The sequence below is a fragment of the Myotis nattereri genome (assembly GCF_964212035.1).
Source record: "Myotis nattereri genome assembly, chromosome: 9".
Taxonomy (NCBI): domain Eukaryota; kingdom Metazoa; phylum Chordata; class Mammalia; order Chiroptera; family Vespertilionidae; genus Myotis; species Myotis nattereri.
The window spans coordinates 37,867,509-37,885,106 of record NC_138084.1 but is presented as its reverse complement, the minus strand read 5'-3'; the positions used below and the strand labels follow the sequence as shown (position 1 = coordinate 37,885,106).

The 17,598-nt window shown below is 37.3% G+C and overlaps 1 protein-coding gene across 2 annotated transcripts in view; it reads right to left on the bottom strand.

Moving 5' to 3' along the window:
- Positions 1-17,598, bottom strand: part of STK33 (serine/threonine kinase 33) — a 56,583-nt gene that overhangs the window by 32,686 nt on the left and 6,299 nt on the right. For both annotated transcript variants that reach the window (XM_081099102.1, XM_081099103.1), the window contains exons 4-8: positions 14,066-14,170; positions 11,186-11,324; positions 9,946-10,034; positions 7,813-7,897; positions 2,232-2,307 (exon numbers count right to left, since the gene is read on the bottom strand). In XM_081099102.1, coding sequence (XP_080955228.1) covers positions 2,232-2,307; positions 7,813-7,897; positions 9,946-10,034; positions 11,186-11,324; positions 14,066-14,170 — 494 coding nt within the window. The remainder of the gene's footprint in view (positions 1-2,231; positions 2,308-7,812; positions 7,898-9,945; positions 10,035-11,185; positions 11,325-14,065; positions 14,171-17,598) is intronic.

Sequence of the window (17,598 nt, the reverse complement as noted above, 5' to 3'; positions counted from 1 at the left end):
CCTTAGCTGCTCCTGCACTGCCTGGCTGGCATGCAACTATAGCTTAAGGGCTACGTTTCTAAAATTCCACTTTTTTCCGTCCTTTCCAATTTTACTTACACAAGAATGTATCTAATGGTTGGTCAATCAGCAGCATGTGAAATTTTATGATAGCAATTTTCTGCACATCCAGAAAAGGAAATCCAAGCCATGAAAAATGCCTCTTAAAGCTTCCCTATTATTTTCTGTGGCATTCACAGGAATCAAAGCAGCAGCGGATACACACATAAAGAATATTTATGTTAATTTCACCTTGAAGAAGTATGTTATCATTGTCCAATTAAGTAGAAATAAATCAGCAGTAACTGACAAACAAGAAAATAACCCCCTGGAGAAGGTACTATGTCTGTGCCTGGGTGAGGAAATTATCTATGAGACCACTGGGCTCAGGCAGGTTAATGAATAGGCACTGATTAGCTAAGTAAGAGTCTACTGTAAAGAAAACGGGTGTCCTTTGTGGTGAGATGCAGCCATGGTCTGACACAGAAAAATTAAAATTATATCTTTAAGAAAGAGAAAAATTTTAACATATTAATACACTATTACTTTCCTTCACACCAAATTAGAATTGAGAAGGCAGCAAACACATGAATTGTGTAATATTAGATTATACCTATAATTTGACTTGTGTTGCCTAGAAAGTCTTGAGAGTATAAAACACTAAGTTAAAATGGTTATATATTTTTTAATATATTTTTTTGAGAGAGAGAGAGAGAGAGAGAGAGAGAGAGAGAGAGAGAGAGAGAGAAGGAAGATAGGGAGAGAAACATCGATGTGAGAGAGAAACATCAATCAGATGCGTTCTATACATGCCCAACCAGGGATCAAACCCGCAACCCAGGTGTGTGCCCTGACCAGGAATTGAACTGGCAACCTACCAACTGAGCCACTCCAGCTGGGCAAAATGGTTACATTTTTAATTAAAGACTAAGGCTCCGAATTTTTACATGATTCTAACCAGCACAAAACAATGATCAACATTTTGTGAATACATTTATACTCTATGCAACCTAAGCAGTTAATGTATGTTGACCATCTGAGTTACAGCTATAATCACATCATCCTATTTCCACTGCCTGTGCATTCCATTTCACAAAACTGAAAATGTGACTATTGTGATATCAATATTTAGAAAAGATCTGGAAGAGGCAGTACACAGTGACATCTTCAATATGACCATAAAACTAATGTTGCATCAACATAAAAATGCTCATGTTCACCAAGAGGCAGACCAATGGTCAGTAATTTTTCAGGGCACCTCTTAGAAAATTCACTTTAATTCGATTTAACAAACATATATTGAGCACTGACTGCATGCCTACTATTGTGCCAGATACCAGGGATGCAAAGATAAACACGATGTCTGTCCTTCAGGGAATTCAGAGCAAGGAAAATAGACACAATACACATAATACAATAATTATATCACCAACATTATAATCTAGTTTTTAAAAGTGCTAGGAGGACACAGAGAAGTGAGCAATTAACTCATTGAAATTTACACATGTGCAAACCTTCCCGGTTAACTATTCTTATTTTATTATTTTGTTTTTCTTTCAATGCATTTTTATATGTTGCCTTACATCCTCTGGAAAAATATACATAATAAACATAGTAACTCTACTGAGGTAGAGTAGGAATTAGGGAGATACAAGGCGTTAATCTTTGCCCTGGCACAACTAGGAGAGAGGTTAGTAGAAAAGAAAGAGAACATTCTAGGCAGAAGGAACTGCATGAGCAAAGACCCAGAGGCATGCGATACGGGGACTCTGGCCGAACCTCTGGTTAGGGCCCACCCGTCACACTGGCGGGCTGGAGTGCCGGGTCCCAGGACCTCCGCTACAGAATGGGCTCTTAGTGAGTGAATCTCTTGACAATATACAAAGAAGCGGGGTTTGTAGCAAAGGATCAGAAAGTTTTAAGGCAAGTTTTTCACCTGGCCCAGATCATACAGTGCATTGTAGCATTTGCAGGACAGTAGGAAGCAAAGTTGAAAGTTATAAATGTATATAGTATTAAAAAATACCTAACGCATGTGCCGGACAACGAATAAGAGAGCTTTAAGAGGGACTTCCCAATGGTTTCTTCAGTCACTTTTTAAAAACTATATTGTTTAGTTTTAATTTAAAGTCTACATGATTCTACTGCTAGAAACGATTCATTTTAAACGGTATGTTTATCGGGCTACTTACAAGCTGTACATGATGACACCTATGCTCCAAATGTCACACTGCTGGCTGTAGTCGTGGTCATTGATCACCTCGGGGGCTGCCAAACAAGCAGGAATAAAATAATATCAATAATACAATCAATGACTTTTAAATGCTTAAACACGGAGCATGAAAATGTGCTGATGTGTTGTAATTTATTCCCCCACAGGGAGAAAGAGAACCAACAGCAGATGTTAAATGAATAATGCACGGGCCTTAACGATGGATGTAGCTGTGTCCCCACTCCTGTCGTTAGCTTCTGGCGGAACGGTGGCACCCACGGCATGGCTATGTGGACAACTACTCTCCAACCCGCTGGAGCTGCTAAGAAATGACTTTGCGATGTCATGTACTTATGGCAGAAGACGACAATATCTCAGTTCTTTTCCAAAAATAGAGTTAAATGCATGCCTTAAGTGGATATAATTTAAAGCAAGCCCAATATGTGGAAATCTGCATTCACAGAAAAACTACAATAAATGCTTATAAGTCACGTTAGTAAAATAATAATAACATCACGGCACGCCTGTGACAGAATATGGATCATCTCCCATGTTTCCTGGATGAGAAAACTGAGACAGAGTTCCTACCACATAACGGGGTCGAAAAGCCAGTCAGACTCAGGACTCCTGACTCTGCTTCTCACTGTACAACATGCACACAGTAGGGATCCTCTAAACAATCTTTCAAGGTAGAACTTTTTATTTTTACTTTAAAGTAGCACATTTTTTAACAATTAGATTTTTTTTATAATGGCTGGTTTTTAAGAAAGTCACATATGATATTTCACCTCTGCAGTAAGGAATCAAATATCTTTCTTTAAGGAAAAAGGAAGAATAGAACAGTTATAAATATAAAAACAATAGATAAATTTCAATAAAACTTTAACATTTATAATGTACTTTTGTATAAATCATGTTATTTGTGTAAATTATGTTAAGTATCTTGTGAGATGGGCATGTAGGTATTTGACTCACTTTGTCAGCGAGGAAACTAAGTTTCAGATATATTAAGTGACTTGTCTAAAGTTACAAAGGTGTTTTTTATTTTAGAAAACAGTTTCAATCTCCCTCACCTATACACAAACCCCTTTTATAACTACTAAAAGCAAATGGAATTTCATTTCCTCTTCTTATTGTTAAAGGAGCTAAAAAGCAACAAAAAAGTTAAAAAGTAAACTGAAGAAGGAATGAGAAAGGCTCTACCACAGATAAATAACAAACTGACTATTTCATCTCCAAATCATTGAAAGTTAACTAATTAATATTTTTCTTTAAGCAATTCCTTGTATTCTTTAACTCTACTTAAACTCTTTAAATATGGACTCATTACAGCTGCTCGTTGGCCACATGTCTGTGACAAGGGCAAAAGCTGGGATTAGATTCCATGAAGAATCTCCATACAGGTGCCTCACACACACAGCAGGGGCCGGAGGCTGGCCCTCATCTTTCAGCGTCCTCTTAAGTACCAGGGGATTTCCCCTGCACTGCCATCACAGCTCTCACAGGGGGGCAGAGGCCAGAATAACTGTGTCAAGGAGCCATTTAGAAAGTCAGCAAAGCTCTACAAACCATCTGTCTTCTCTCTTGTTCTCTCACTTCTTATCAGTGTTGACAACTAATAAGCAGGCATAAAACTCAGGGTGCCTGGTATATTTTCCCCATATAACTACAGACCAGATGTCTTCTGCCAACAGGAGGATATGAATAGAATCTAAAGTAGCCTTTTCCCAAATAAGATAAAACAAGTTTGAAACTTTATGCATCAACTAGGCAAAAAACAATGAACTCTATACTCCTCAGTAAAAAAAATAAAATAAAATAAGAATAAACTACTAATATGTCTAAAAATCATGCCCTGACCGGTTTGGCTCAGTGGATAGAGTGTCAGCCTGCGGACTGAAGGGTCCCAGGTTCAGTTCTGGTCAAGAGCATGTACCTCGGTTGCGGGCACATCCCAGTGGGGGTTGTGCATGAGACAGCTGATCGATGTTTCTCAATCATCGATGTTTCTAGCTCTCTATCCCTCTCCCTTCCTCTCTATAAAAAATCAATAAAATATATTTTTAAAAAACATTACATGGAACAAAAGAAGACAGACAAAAGAATATATACCATATATACTGTGTAATTCAATTTGTATGAAGTTCTAGGCCAGTGAAACTAAGCTAAGGTGATAGAAACCATGAGCAGTGGCTGGGTCTGGATGGGGGATTGACTGAGAGGGACACAGAGGAACTGTTTGAGCGACAGAAATGTTCTATAAATTCTTTGGGGTGGTGATTATACAAGTGTATGCGTTTCTCAAAACTCACTGAACTTTACACTTAATATTTGCACATTTTATTGTACATAAATTATATTGCAGTAAAGTAGATATTTTTTACAAATCTAAAAGTACAAAAAGAATTTCTCAAAGCCCCATCTTGGTGGGTGACTTTAATAACATTCTCTCTTAGAAATCAAGAGAAGCAACAAGCAAAATTAAATTAACAATATGAAAAGTTAAATAACAAAGGTATCACATTTGATTTTATTAGCACAAACATGGAGAAATTTTTATGCTCAACAAACCAGGAATGTACATATTTCTAAATACCCAATGCAACATTTACAGAAACAATCATGTGTTCAATCATAACGAAAATTCCTAAAAGTTGGTAAAGCTTTAAGTCACAATTGCTACCACAATGAGGAAAACCAGACAGAGAAACCAAAAGGCTAGGAAAACTAGCACACATCCACATAAGCAGCAAACACATCGTAACCACCTAGAAAATTCTAAAAGCACTTCTAAATAATTCTCAAACCAAAGGAGAAGCTAAAACTACAATAGTCTGTACAATTTGGACACTGTATATAAGAAAAGAAATTATCGTCTTGACCGGTTTGGCTCAGTGGATAGAGCATCGGCCTGCGGACTGAGGGGTCCCGGGTTCAATTCTGGTCAAGGGCATGTTCTTTGGTTGCGGGCACATCCCCAGTGGGGAGCGTGCAGGAGGCAGCTGATCAATGTTTCTCTCTCATTGATGTTTCAAACTCTCTATCCCTCTCCCTTCCTCTCTGTAAAAAATCAATAAAATATATTTTTTTAAAAAAGAAAAGAAATTATCAAAGAAATACTCAGAGAAAAAATATATAACCTTAATGCATTTATTAGAAAATGAACAGACGGAAAATAAATAAGCATTTAGCTTAGGAAGTTAAAAATAAACCAAAAGAAAGTAGAAAAAAGGAATTCAGAATGATAAAAAGCAGAAATTAATGAAAAAGCAAACCAAAGTTTAGACTTGAACTGGTCCTTTGAAATCCCAATAAATTGGCCCAACCACTAACAAATTTGATCAATTAAAAAAATGACCAAAAAAAAGAGCTGAAACTGAGCACCACGTGCCAGGTACTGTGCTATTCACTTTACATACATTTCCTCATTTAATTCTCATGTCAACCTGATATTATTATTACCATCCTAAATATGTCCTCTCCCCTTCCCTGTCTTATTTTTCACCCTTCGCACTGCTCTTTAATATAGCAGATAGTTTACTTTTTTATCTTGTTTAATGTTTTTGCCAACATGACATTTTTATGTTTGTTTACCACTGTATTCCCAATATCTAGACCAGTGTCTAACACAAAAAAGATCCTCACAAAATTTTTGATGAATGAGTGACATAATCCCTATTACATGATATAGAAATTGTGACAAAATTTGTTTGCCTAGGGTTAATTAGATAGTAAATGAAAGAACTGAAATTCTGAGTTAGCCAGGTGATGTCAGAGACCATATTACAAATATTGCATCACGCTGCCTTCTTAAAAAATATTAGGAATCCATAGGGGGATATAACCACAAATACATAGGAAAATCTGAAAATTTTAAGTGAATACACTTGCATATTTATGCCAATAAAATGTAAAATCTCAATGTAATAAACAACTTTCTAAAAAGCATAAATTATAAAAATGATTTAAAAAGATGTGAAAAACTTGAGTAACCTAGAATAAATTGATAAGATAATAGAAACTTCATCCGCCAAAGAGTACCAGGACAAAAATATTTTAAGACGAAATTTCATCAAACAAATGAATAGATCATTTCTACTACTTAAATGGTTCATGAACATATAAAAAGTGAAAATGTTTTATTGTTTTAAACGAGGCCAGCATAACCCTAACATCAAAAAAGACAAGGCCACACAAAAGAAAGAAAGCTCCACTCGTAGCTCTTAAAATAAAGTGGTGACAATTAGAATGTAGCAGTATATTCAACCAAGTGGGGTTAAATTCAAAAGTGCAAGGATGGTTCAACATTTTAAAAAGTCATTAATGTAAATATTTCATAATAAATTTAAAGAGAAAAATATGTGATCATCTCAATAGGTACAGATTTTAATAGACATGTCATCAGAGAAGATATGTATATAAATAACTAATAAGTACATGAAAAGGTGCTCAACATCATTGGTCATTAGGGCAATGTTAATTAAAACCACAATGGGATACCAGATTGGCTATAATTTAAAAAGACGGATAATATCAAGTGCCAGCAAGAATGTGAAGAAGCTGAAACCCTCATACATTGCTAAAAGAAAGGTAAAATGTTACAGCCACTTTGGAAAATTGTTGGCATTTTCTTAAAAATTTAAACATAAATAATATATGACCCAGCAATTTCGCTCCTAGGTATCTACACAAAGAAAATAAAAACATATGGCCATAGAAAAACTTGTACGTGAATGTTCATAATAGCATTATTCCTAATAGCCCCAAACAGCCCCCATGCCCATAAGCTAACAAATTGTGGCATATCCATACAACAGATAACTGTCAGCAATATAAAGAACAGACTACAGACACATTCTACAACAAGGATGGACCTCAAAAACATGATGCCGAGGTAAAGAAGCCAGATATAAAAGACTACATATTGTACAGTTCCATTTACAGGGAATGCTCAGAAAAGGCCAATCTACAGAGACAAAAAGATGAGTGATTACCTGGGGTGGGGTGGATATGAGACTGAGTGCAAATAGGCATGAGTCAACTTTTGGGGGTAGAATTATTCTAAAACTGGATTGTGGTGATGGTTCACAACTCCTGAATGTATGCAAAATCACTGAATGGTACATTTTTTTTACGGTATTTAAGTTATACTTTAGTAAAGCCATTAAAATTCACATTTGGAAAAATGGAAATTGCTGTTTTACAAATATATTCAATCAGTATTCTTTGTGAAAACCTATTTGATGGCAATGAAATTGTATTAAAAAAATGGAAAGAAGCAAAACACACACATGATTTTAGCATGAATTGACAAAAACAATAATTAAGTTTGGGGTATGACTACTTAAGAGAAATAAACAATTGTAAGAAGAGCCCAGAGAAACCAACTCTACCATCTTGGAAGGTAAAAATTATGAGGCAAACACTAACACAGCTGAAATCATTTGACCTTAATAGAAAGCGTAGCTCGAGCAGGGCCATTAAGTCATGACGGCAAAATCAAATTGCTCAAGTTTTAATCCACATTGCTTGTTCTACATTTTAATAGTCTAATGACTTACCCATATAGATAGGCGTCCCACACGTGCTCTGCAGCATGGCCTCGCTCCCGCCGTGCTTCTTTGCCGCTAAGCCAAAATCAGTCACCTACAAGAAGAAACTCAGAGTCACCTGTGTTCCTGTCCCAGCGTCACCCATTCTGAAGGTAGGATTTTGTAATTGCATGTAATTCAGGGATCCGGATGGAGGGGCTTTACTTGTATTACTAATAAGGACCTCGCTTTCCCTCCCCACGCACCCTCTCTGGGAAGAAGGAACTTGGTACAGAGAAGCCTGGTTTCTCAAATCTTGAGAAAAAACCCAGATTGGTGATTGTTCATTCCTTGTCGTTAAATTCGCCAGTTTAATGTAGGAAGTGAAATCTTGAGAAAAGGCATTTAACTTTTTTTTCAAATAAAAGTTTTTTTTAAGAAGTTCTTTCACGCCCTAGCCGGTTTGGCTCAGTGAATAGAGTGTTGGCCTGTGGACGGAAGGGTCCTGGGTTCGATTCTGGTCAGGGGCACATGCCTGGGTTGCAGGCTCAATCCCCAGTGGGGGACATACAGGAAGCAGCAGATCAATGATTCTCTCTCATCATTGACATTTCTATCTCTCTCCCCCTCTCCCTTCCTCTCTGAAGGAATACAATAAAAATGTATTTTAAAAAAAGTCCTTTCACTGTAAATTATATTCTGGCCTTGTGTTTATTATCTATTTTTCTGACACTCAAGCTACTGTTTCAGTTTAAAGCACTGTTATAAATGCAAATCACTATCTTTTTCAGCACTCACAGAAACTCCCCCCTTTTGTAATTATTTAAAAAAACAATATCTCTGGTAAATACTATATTTTCTTTGTTATTTCCTTTGTGTTTCTAGAGTGTACTAATTGAAACAATGACTACACTGTTAAAAACGACAAGAAACAAATTAACAGGAACAAATACAGAATCAATACAAATGCACTGGAGGCCTCCTGCTGCAACTGCAGTCTTTCTGCCCAGTTCTAAGCCTGGCCATTAAACATGTGGTTTCTAAGTTCAGAATGTGGCCTTGGTCTTGTCGCCTAAGTTGGAACAGCCTTGGGCTGGACGCAGAAAAACAGGCACATTTACTGATCACACAGCCAAAGATAGGCTGTCAGCCCACAGACAAGGAATGCCGTCTCCAGTATCTTAGGGAGTAAGAAAAAAGTTCCTGTCCTCACTTGATACCATTTTTCTTCTAAATAGATTAACCGGTTTCCCCAGGACTTTCACAATGATCCCACTTGGATACTATGACACATATCTTTCTCCACAGAAAATCTATACAGATATCAAATAAACAAAAGCTTTGACGATCCAATTCGGTTCTTTGGAGAACATTTATTCCCTCATTTGCCACATCTTAATTGAGCACATACTATGTTTCAGGCACTACTCCAAGTACCAACAGTGAATAAGGCATACATAATTCCTGCCTTCCCGAAGTTTACAATGGAAATACCCAAGAACATTTACTCAGGGGGAACAACAGTGCTGTTAAACCTACTGATATTACAGGGACGTAGCATCTGCAACAGAGTGCATTATCCACATTTTATTCCTAAATTAACACAGTCATATATTTTGAAAGCAGCCACTATTAAAGTGCTAAGTAATAAATAATGTATCCTATCATTTATGTGACATTAAGAAACACTTAATCTGAATAAAATCTTCAAGAATAAACACTTGGCACACTAATTGTGCTTAGGGTATAAATATTAATACCCAGGAAGATTTTCAGTGAGAAATACAGACTTCAGCATTAATTTGATATCAGAGGCACAGCCAAGGTGTTTTTTCCTAAATCTGTAACACATTTACATCACATTACCAGGCATAATTTTGAAATAAATTAGGATGCAGAGCGTCTGTTTGCTTGCTATTAACTAATGATTTAGAACTATCCAAATGAACATGTACTTAAAAAAATTCAACAGTACCACTTAACTTGCAAAATTATGCCTGTCAGTTACAACCTCTTTTGTGAATTTTTTATTTTCTTAGCACCGGCCATTTATTTTCTGGCTGCTCAAAGCTTCTAAAATGTGTCTAAAAAGAGGATGTACTTTGCCACTTTGCTATCAAATTGTTTACAGGCAAATATTTACCACCATTTCTAGTATCTTACCTTTATGTTTAAGTTCATTTCATTGTTAGCATCAGTAAAGCTGCTTTTAACCATTATGTTTTCCAGTTTTAGATCTCTATGTACTATATCTACCAAGAAAATAAACAACAAATCAAATGAAATGAATAACGGAAAAATAATTAGAGGGGACACAAATACAGCAAATAAATATATTTGACAAATTAACATCCACCGTTGAAATATTTGAGACGGGCCAAGCATAATTCTGCTCTGTCCCACTCCCTTATATTCAGATCCCTCTTCTCCGCGTTTTAACCTTCAGGAGCCATTCTCTTTGACTCCCTCCTCTCTCCCTATCCCCTTGTTGCTCAATTTTTCTGTGAACCTAAAATGGCTCTAAGAAACAAAAACAGCCCTAACCAGTTTGGCTCAGTGGATAGAGCATCAGCCTGCGGACTAAAGGGTCCCAGGTTCGATTCCAGTCAAGGGCATGTACCTTGGTTGCGGGCACATCCCCAGTAGGGGGTGTGCAGGAGGCAGCTGATCGAGGTCCCTCTCTTATCACAATGTTTCTAACTCTCTATTCCTTTCCCTTACTCTCTGTAAAAAAATCAATAAAATATATTTCTTTAAAAAAAGAGAAAAACAAAATGTCAAGAATATTTAATTTTTAAATTAGTAATATATGCATGTTTTTAGAAATTTCACTTTATTGTTGATTTGTCTACTTTTGATTTGAGAATAATAGCTGCTTTTCAAACTGTTGAATGGAAACATGCATTAACTTCATCCTTGTCCATGTATAATGTAATTGTATACCTGCCTTGTTTCTAATTAAAATATATCTATAAATGAAGTTAAAAAGAAAAAGATCTTTATATACATAAAAGGCTAAGCAACCTTCCGACCATCCGGTAGGTATGACGTGCACTGACCATCGGCGGGGAGATGCTCAACGCAGGAGCTGCTGAGCTGCGGTGACTTGGCAGCAGTGGTGCTCGGGTGACGCACCCCAGAACCAGAGAGGAGGGAGCCCGATTCCTTGTGGGGCTGCGCGATTCCACCTTTGGCCATGGGTTATGTTGTTGCTGAAGAATTAATTTCTTCTAATTAATTTCCTTTCAATGTGCACAAATCCTTGCACCTAGCCACTAGTTTTTAAATAAAATCTCCCATACTAGTAGGCATATTTCTGTGACTACAAATCGTGAAGACAATTACCCTGAAATAAATGTGAGCCTGCATTCATGGAGTCAGTGGCTGGTGGCCCTCCCCTTACCGTTATTGTGCAGATAGGCTATCGCTGACGCGAGACTCTGAATGATCCACCTGGTCTCATTCTCTGAGAAATGCTCTTTCCTCTCCAGAATTTCTCTGAGTTCTCCATCCTCACAAAGCTCCATCACAAGGTACATTTTCTGACATTATATATTTAAAAAGCGAGAGAGAGAAAAATTATGTAGGTGGGGATCTTAAACATGTTATAGATTACATTTATAATAAGAATATGATCACACTCTTCTTTTAAAAATATTTTTTTAATTGATTTCAGAGAGAAAGGAAGAGATAGAAACATCAATGATGAGAGAGAATCATTAATTGGCTGCCTCCTGCACATGCTCCACTGGGGATCGAGCCTGCCACCAGGGCATGTGCCCTGACTGGGAATCGAACCATGACCTCCTGGCTCATGGGTCAGCACTCAACCACTGAGCCACACTGGTGGGCTATGATCACACTCTTAGTCATCATTATATTGGGAAAATATTCATTGTCTATCATGTACAAGGACATGGAAGCATAAGGCACAGTCTCTATCCTCAAGGCGCTCACAGTGTGGTTATAACTAAAAATCAGGTGGTAAGTGTTGGTAGAAGAGGCAGGCCCCAAATGCCAGGAAATTACAGAGGAGGGAGGCCTCTGCCGAAAGAATGCTCACTGAGGAGGTGACATTAAAGGCAGGTCTGATTGCCTAGATAGCAATGTAGGGGTAGAGACATGGACAAGAACTGGCAGAACATGTAGTATTTGCAAAGATCACAAAACTTGAAATGACACTGGCTGTTAAAAGAACACCAAATACCTCAGTGTTAATAGCCCTGGGAGTCTGGTAGGGCAGAGGAGAGTGGAGTGGTGGTGAGGGGAGGCCTGGTTATAGGGTCTCCTATGTCACAGGAAGAGGAATTTGGAACTTTTTTCCATATGCGGGAAGGAGCCACTGAGGATCCTGACGCTGGTGTCCGGGGTGGGGGAAAGGTGTATGCTATGATCAATTCTGCATTTCTAAATGAACCTTCTAGCAGGAATGTGGAGTAGGGCTCAGCAAGCTTTTGCTGTAAAGGCCAGAACCAGACAAGAAATACTTGCAGCTTTGTGGGCCATACAATCTCTTTTGTAGCTACACAACTCTGCAGTTATAGCATAAACAATACAATGAAACTTTATTTATGGACTTTGAAAATTCAGTTTCATCTAATATTCAGGTCATGAAATATTATGCTTTAAATTTCTTTCAACCTTTTAAAAATATAAAAGAACCTTAGCTTATGTGCCATAAAAAGTAGGCACGCACCAGATGTGGCTTGCACACTGTGGCATGCTGACCTGTTTACAGGGGCAGATGCGAGGCACCGAAGAGTGACAAGAAAAGGAAGAAGGAAAAGACGTGAAAGATACCCAGAAGAAAGAAGCAGTGGGACTCGGTGACTAATGGGCTGCGAGTGGTAAAAGCCAGAGATGAAATGCCTCTTCCATATTTGCTGTTTCTGTTGATGCGCATTAAGATCACTTTAGGTATTTCAACAGTCAGTCAAGTCATCTAATGAGTAAAAAAGATCCAGTCAACTAAAATGCAAGTCTTTTTCACACCCACTGCTATTCAGTCACAGAATACCCTTTCTGTCTCCATTCTATTCTATGCTGCTAGATTTTTGTTGCTGTCTTTAAGATTTTGGGGCCTGATTCTATTCTATAACCACCAGGAATGAAACTTCTGTGTTCAATCAGCAAGCACGAAAACAGGAAGAGAAGGTTAACACCTTTTCCTTTTATAGTCAAAATTCTGATTCATAAACCCGGGGATGCTTTAGAATTTCAGAAGTAGCTATTCTGCAAAGTCTAACACACATAAGCTTTTGAACAAGGCCATATTTTCTCTGACAGCACTGCAAAGGTCTTTGGTACATGAGATGGTGAGTCAGTGAGCTATTTAGAAGGAACAGTTACATTAACTTACAATATAAATTGACATCAATTTTAAATATGTACACTGGTAAAAGTTATAGGAATAAAAGTTTTTTAAAAGTCTTTTCATAATTATTAGAAATAATCGTGTCAATCTGGAGAGCATTTGGACTCACAAGAAACCATAGCAACTAAGTGAAGTCGATACTATTATTAAATCCATTTTGCAGATGAGGAAACTGAGGTATAGAGAGGTTGAGTAATTTGTCATAGTCTCATAGCAATAACGGAGCCAGGATTCAGAAGCACAGGCAATCTGACCCCAGAGTCCAGGTGCCTAATCACTACGTTATTTTGCCTCCAAACTGAGAATCACCCAAGCCCACAGGCACTAAACAATCTGGAGGCAGAATAGCAGATCCCAGGCTTCAGAACAACTCTGAATGAAAATCACAGGCATTCAAAGAGAACGAGAGCATCTGGGGAAGAAGGAAGATTACACATGTTGGTAAGACACAGATGACAAAATATCTTCTACCTAGTGCCAAAAATGTCCAAGCTAACTTTATTACAAAGTTATGACAATATTCCAAGAGACTATAATAGAGAAATCAAGAATCAAAGCAAAATGAAGCCATCTCTAAAGAAGATCTAATCATTGTTTGATTGTATATGGTATTGTTTCAATTTTATTTTATTTTATTTTATTTATTAGTTTTGTTGTTGTTGTTTCAATTTTAAAGATTCCTTTTCAATATGCCACCTAAAAATATCACTAAAGTCATCAATCTAACCATCAGGCACCTAATTATACAATCAATAATGAAAGCCCTCCAGGAAGCTCTCCTCCATCTTCAGCGACAAACTCGCGCCAAGGACTCGAGCAACGGTGCCTCAAAGGGATTTCTTCAGAAGGGAATGGGGTTCATTTTGTAATAATAACTCCTTTTAAAATGCAGACGTGCTGAAGCATTACCTTGGGCGTCTCAAACACCTGTTCCAGATGTATGATGTGCTCATGCTTCACACTTTTTAGGATGTTCACCTCCTGTTCAAGTAACTTCACAGCAGAGCTTCCAGCCTTAAGCAATGAGACACAGAGATTTCACATAGGAATGTCACTACTACATACCTCACTATAAAAGTTAGTTATTTTTTTAAAATATATTTTATTGATCCTTTACAGAGAGGAAGGGAGAGGGATAGGAAGTTAGAAACATCGATGAGAGAGAAACATTGATCAGCTGCCTCCTGCACACCTCCTACTGGGCATGTGCCCACAACAAAGGTACATGCCCTTGACTGGAATCGAACCTGGGACCTTTCAGTCTGCAGGCCAATGCTCTATCCACTGAGCCAAACCGGTTAGGCAAAAGTTAGTTATTATTAAATTTTTCCTACATCTTCTTGAGAAGTTTCTTTTATAAAAAATAACATGCAACTTATTTCCATAATAAAATTAAAGTATGTCCCTCTGTCTAATTTTATATATAATTTTACTTTTAACTACATCTGTTTCTTAAATTTTTCTATAAATTAGCTAAAATATGGTCTCTGTCCCCTCGCAAAAATTACTCTAATTTTTAATAACCTTTTTAGTATTTCCTTCCAAATCATGTTAATCCTCTGGTGTTAGCAAAATAAAAACACAATCTACTTTCCAAGGGCATCAATTGGAGAAGATAAAAACAAGTGTTTTTCTGCTTTGTTGCTGTTCTGCTTTGACTATATTTATATAAATCAAAAGAAACAACGGGAAGTGAGATTCTACACTCAGCCCTGCATTCTATCACTTCCTGGTCCCCAGGCCTCAAAAATTAACTGAGGAAGAGAAATCGAGATCTTGCCTTCTGACCAATCTAATTCCAACTTTATCTCCTTACATGTAACCCTTAACCAAGCCTGCCAGCAAACGGTAAAGCCAGCAACAAGGCCTCCAATCAGAGTGTAAGCCACTGATTTTCTACAAGGTCATCTAAGAAATTTTAGGACTTCTCAGGCCCCCACACCATTACCACCACACCTATCATCACCCCCTATTGAATCTAAATTACCATCATTTGCAAATAAGCATTGTCCTCATGCACACAAAACATCTCTGAAAGGAATAACAAAGGTTTTATCCCTCCTTCCTCACACCTCCCCTGCCCTTCCAAGTTTAGGAGAGTACACATCATTTTTTAAAGGTTTGAAAAGGGATTGATCATAAGGCAATCTTTACCTAAGTAAGATTTTACATACGTAGTAGGGTCACTCCTGCTTCCACTGACTTTTACCCTTTAGCATCACCATCGCAGGAGCGAAAAGAAAACTGGCCACCCACTCTGTCCTACCCATGGAGGATGAAAGTCACATTTTAAGGTTATCCTAAGAGAGTTAAGAGAAATAGTGACTGTGAGGAGTAAATTTCTGTCTAGACTAGATATGGAAGCTCACCGCAATTTCTCCTAAAATCCACCTCAATTCTATTCCTACCTCCCTCACCAAACAGCTTGGCCTGTATATAACACAGTAATATACTGTCCAATTCATATGTTGATTATATAATTTTATTTTACTATCTTAGAGTCCTCTAAACTCCCAGCATCAATATGTGTGTATGAGATTATGAATTCCTAAAATTGTAAGCAGATATCCTGACTGTATAACCCTAACCCTAAACCCTAACCCTACCTGACGCCAAAGGGGCAAAGGAAATAATATCCCATGTAACATCATGGTTCTAAAATTCTGAAGTGTTGTAGTAAAGTTCTGGATCTCCCTTTATTAAGATCCACATGTTACTTTATTAATCCTTTTTACCATATGATTTCACTCATATGTGGAATTTAATGAACAAACTGAACTACCAAGCAAAATAGAGACAGACTCATAGGTAGAGAGCAGGGTGAGTGGAGGGATTGAGCAAAACAGAAATAAGAGAGAGAGAGAACTCATGGACATGGACAACAGTGTGGAGATTTACTGAGTGTTGTGTATAAACCATGACATTTAATCTGGAAACTTCCTTCTTTTGAGCTTGTATTTGCTTGTCCTTTGCTTTGGAAAATGAAGATTCTCACTTGTGTTTATTAGAGATCCTGGCTTTTACAACGGGAGGCTCTAAGTCAGTCGGGCCTTAGTCCTGTAATTTTTCATTTTACTCCAAAGTCATGTGTGACATGCTCTTCTTTATGATTTTGTTGTATTTTCAGAAAAAAATAGAATCAATTAATAGATATTCAAGTGTCTTAAAATTCTAAAATATAACTCACCACAATGATAACTAAAAATGTTCATTGTAGTGTTCGCTTCGGCAGCACATATACTAAATTGGAACAATACAGAGAAGAGAGATTTGCATAATCTCTCTTCGTAAGGGTGTCCAGCAAATCCTGTGACACGTTCCATTTAAAAAAAAATGTTCAATGTAGTTTACACTCACAAATAGTAGCTACTATGAGTTTGTTATTGTGCCTGTTTGTCCCAGAGTGTTTAAAAAACACACAAAGAGTTTCATTCACAAACAGATGTATAAGTTTATGCAATTGAAAATATTTCTTATTTTCAGAGTCGTTAAAATTTTCTGCTGTATTAACTGACCATGTACTTTATTAATCTTTAAGGAGAAATGCTATGTAATTTGCTATCATTTGTTTTAAGGAATACGTAAAAAACCTATTGTCTCATTTCATAATTGTAATATTTATCATCGGAAATCTAAGGAAAAGCTCTGGTAGGTGTGGTTCAGTTGGTCTTCCCTTGCACTAAAGGGTTGCCTGTTGGATTCCAGATCAGGGCACATGTCCAAGTTGCAGGCTCAAACCCAGTGTGGGGTGTGTAGGAGGCAGCCAATCAATGATTCTCTCTCATCATTGATGTTTCTCTTTCTCTCTCCCTCTCCAGTCCTCTCTCTCTAAAAATTAATTTAAAAATAATAAAATAAAATAAAATAAAAAAGTGAGAACAATTGCAACACACATGACAGTTGCTTTAAAGAAAAAAAGAAATCTAAGGAAAAATATATATAATTTTTCCCCAAGCATAGAAATTTTTTAGAAGTTGATAAAATGAACAGGTATAAAACCTGAGGACTTAGATTCTCCCTTAAAGAGAAGCCTAGTCATTCTCCAGCACAGGAGAAATCCAGTGAGGAATACAGTGGATGTAAGTAAATAGTATAGTAGATAGGTGGGGGGGAGGGGGAGGAGCGATTCAAATGAAAAGAGCAGGTAGGATGATGAATAAACTAACAATGAGGAAATGGGAAATCAAAGGAAAGGGGAGAACAGGAGAAAAGTAGTGCAGAACCACATCAGGAGAGAGTCCCAGGACTCATGTCTGGCTAAGGCATCTCCAGGCAGTAGCCCTACATTAATACATACTGACAATCAGACCTTATCTCCAATCACTCCAGTAACCTTTAGCTCTATTTGGTTATATTGGTTATGTTAGTTATCCTTTCATTTGCTTTTTCCAGATACACTTGTCTACCTGACTTTAAGAACTGGTCCTTTCCCAGAAGGCTAG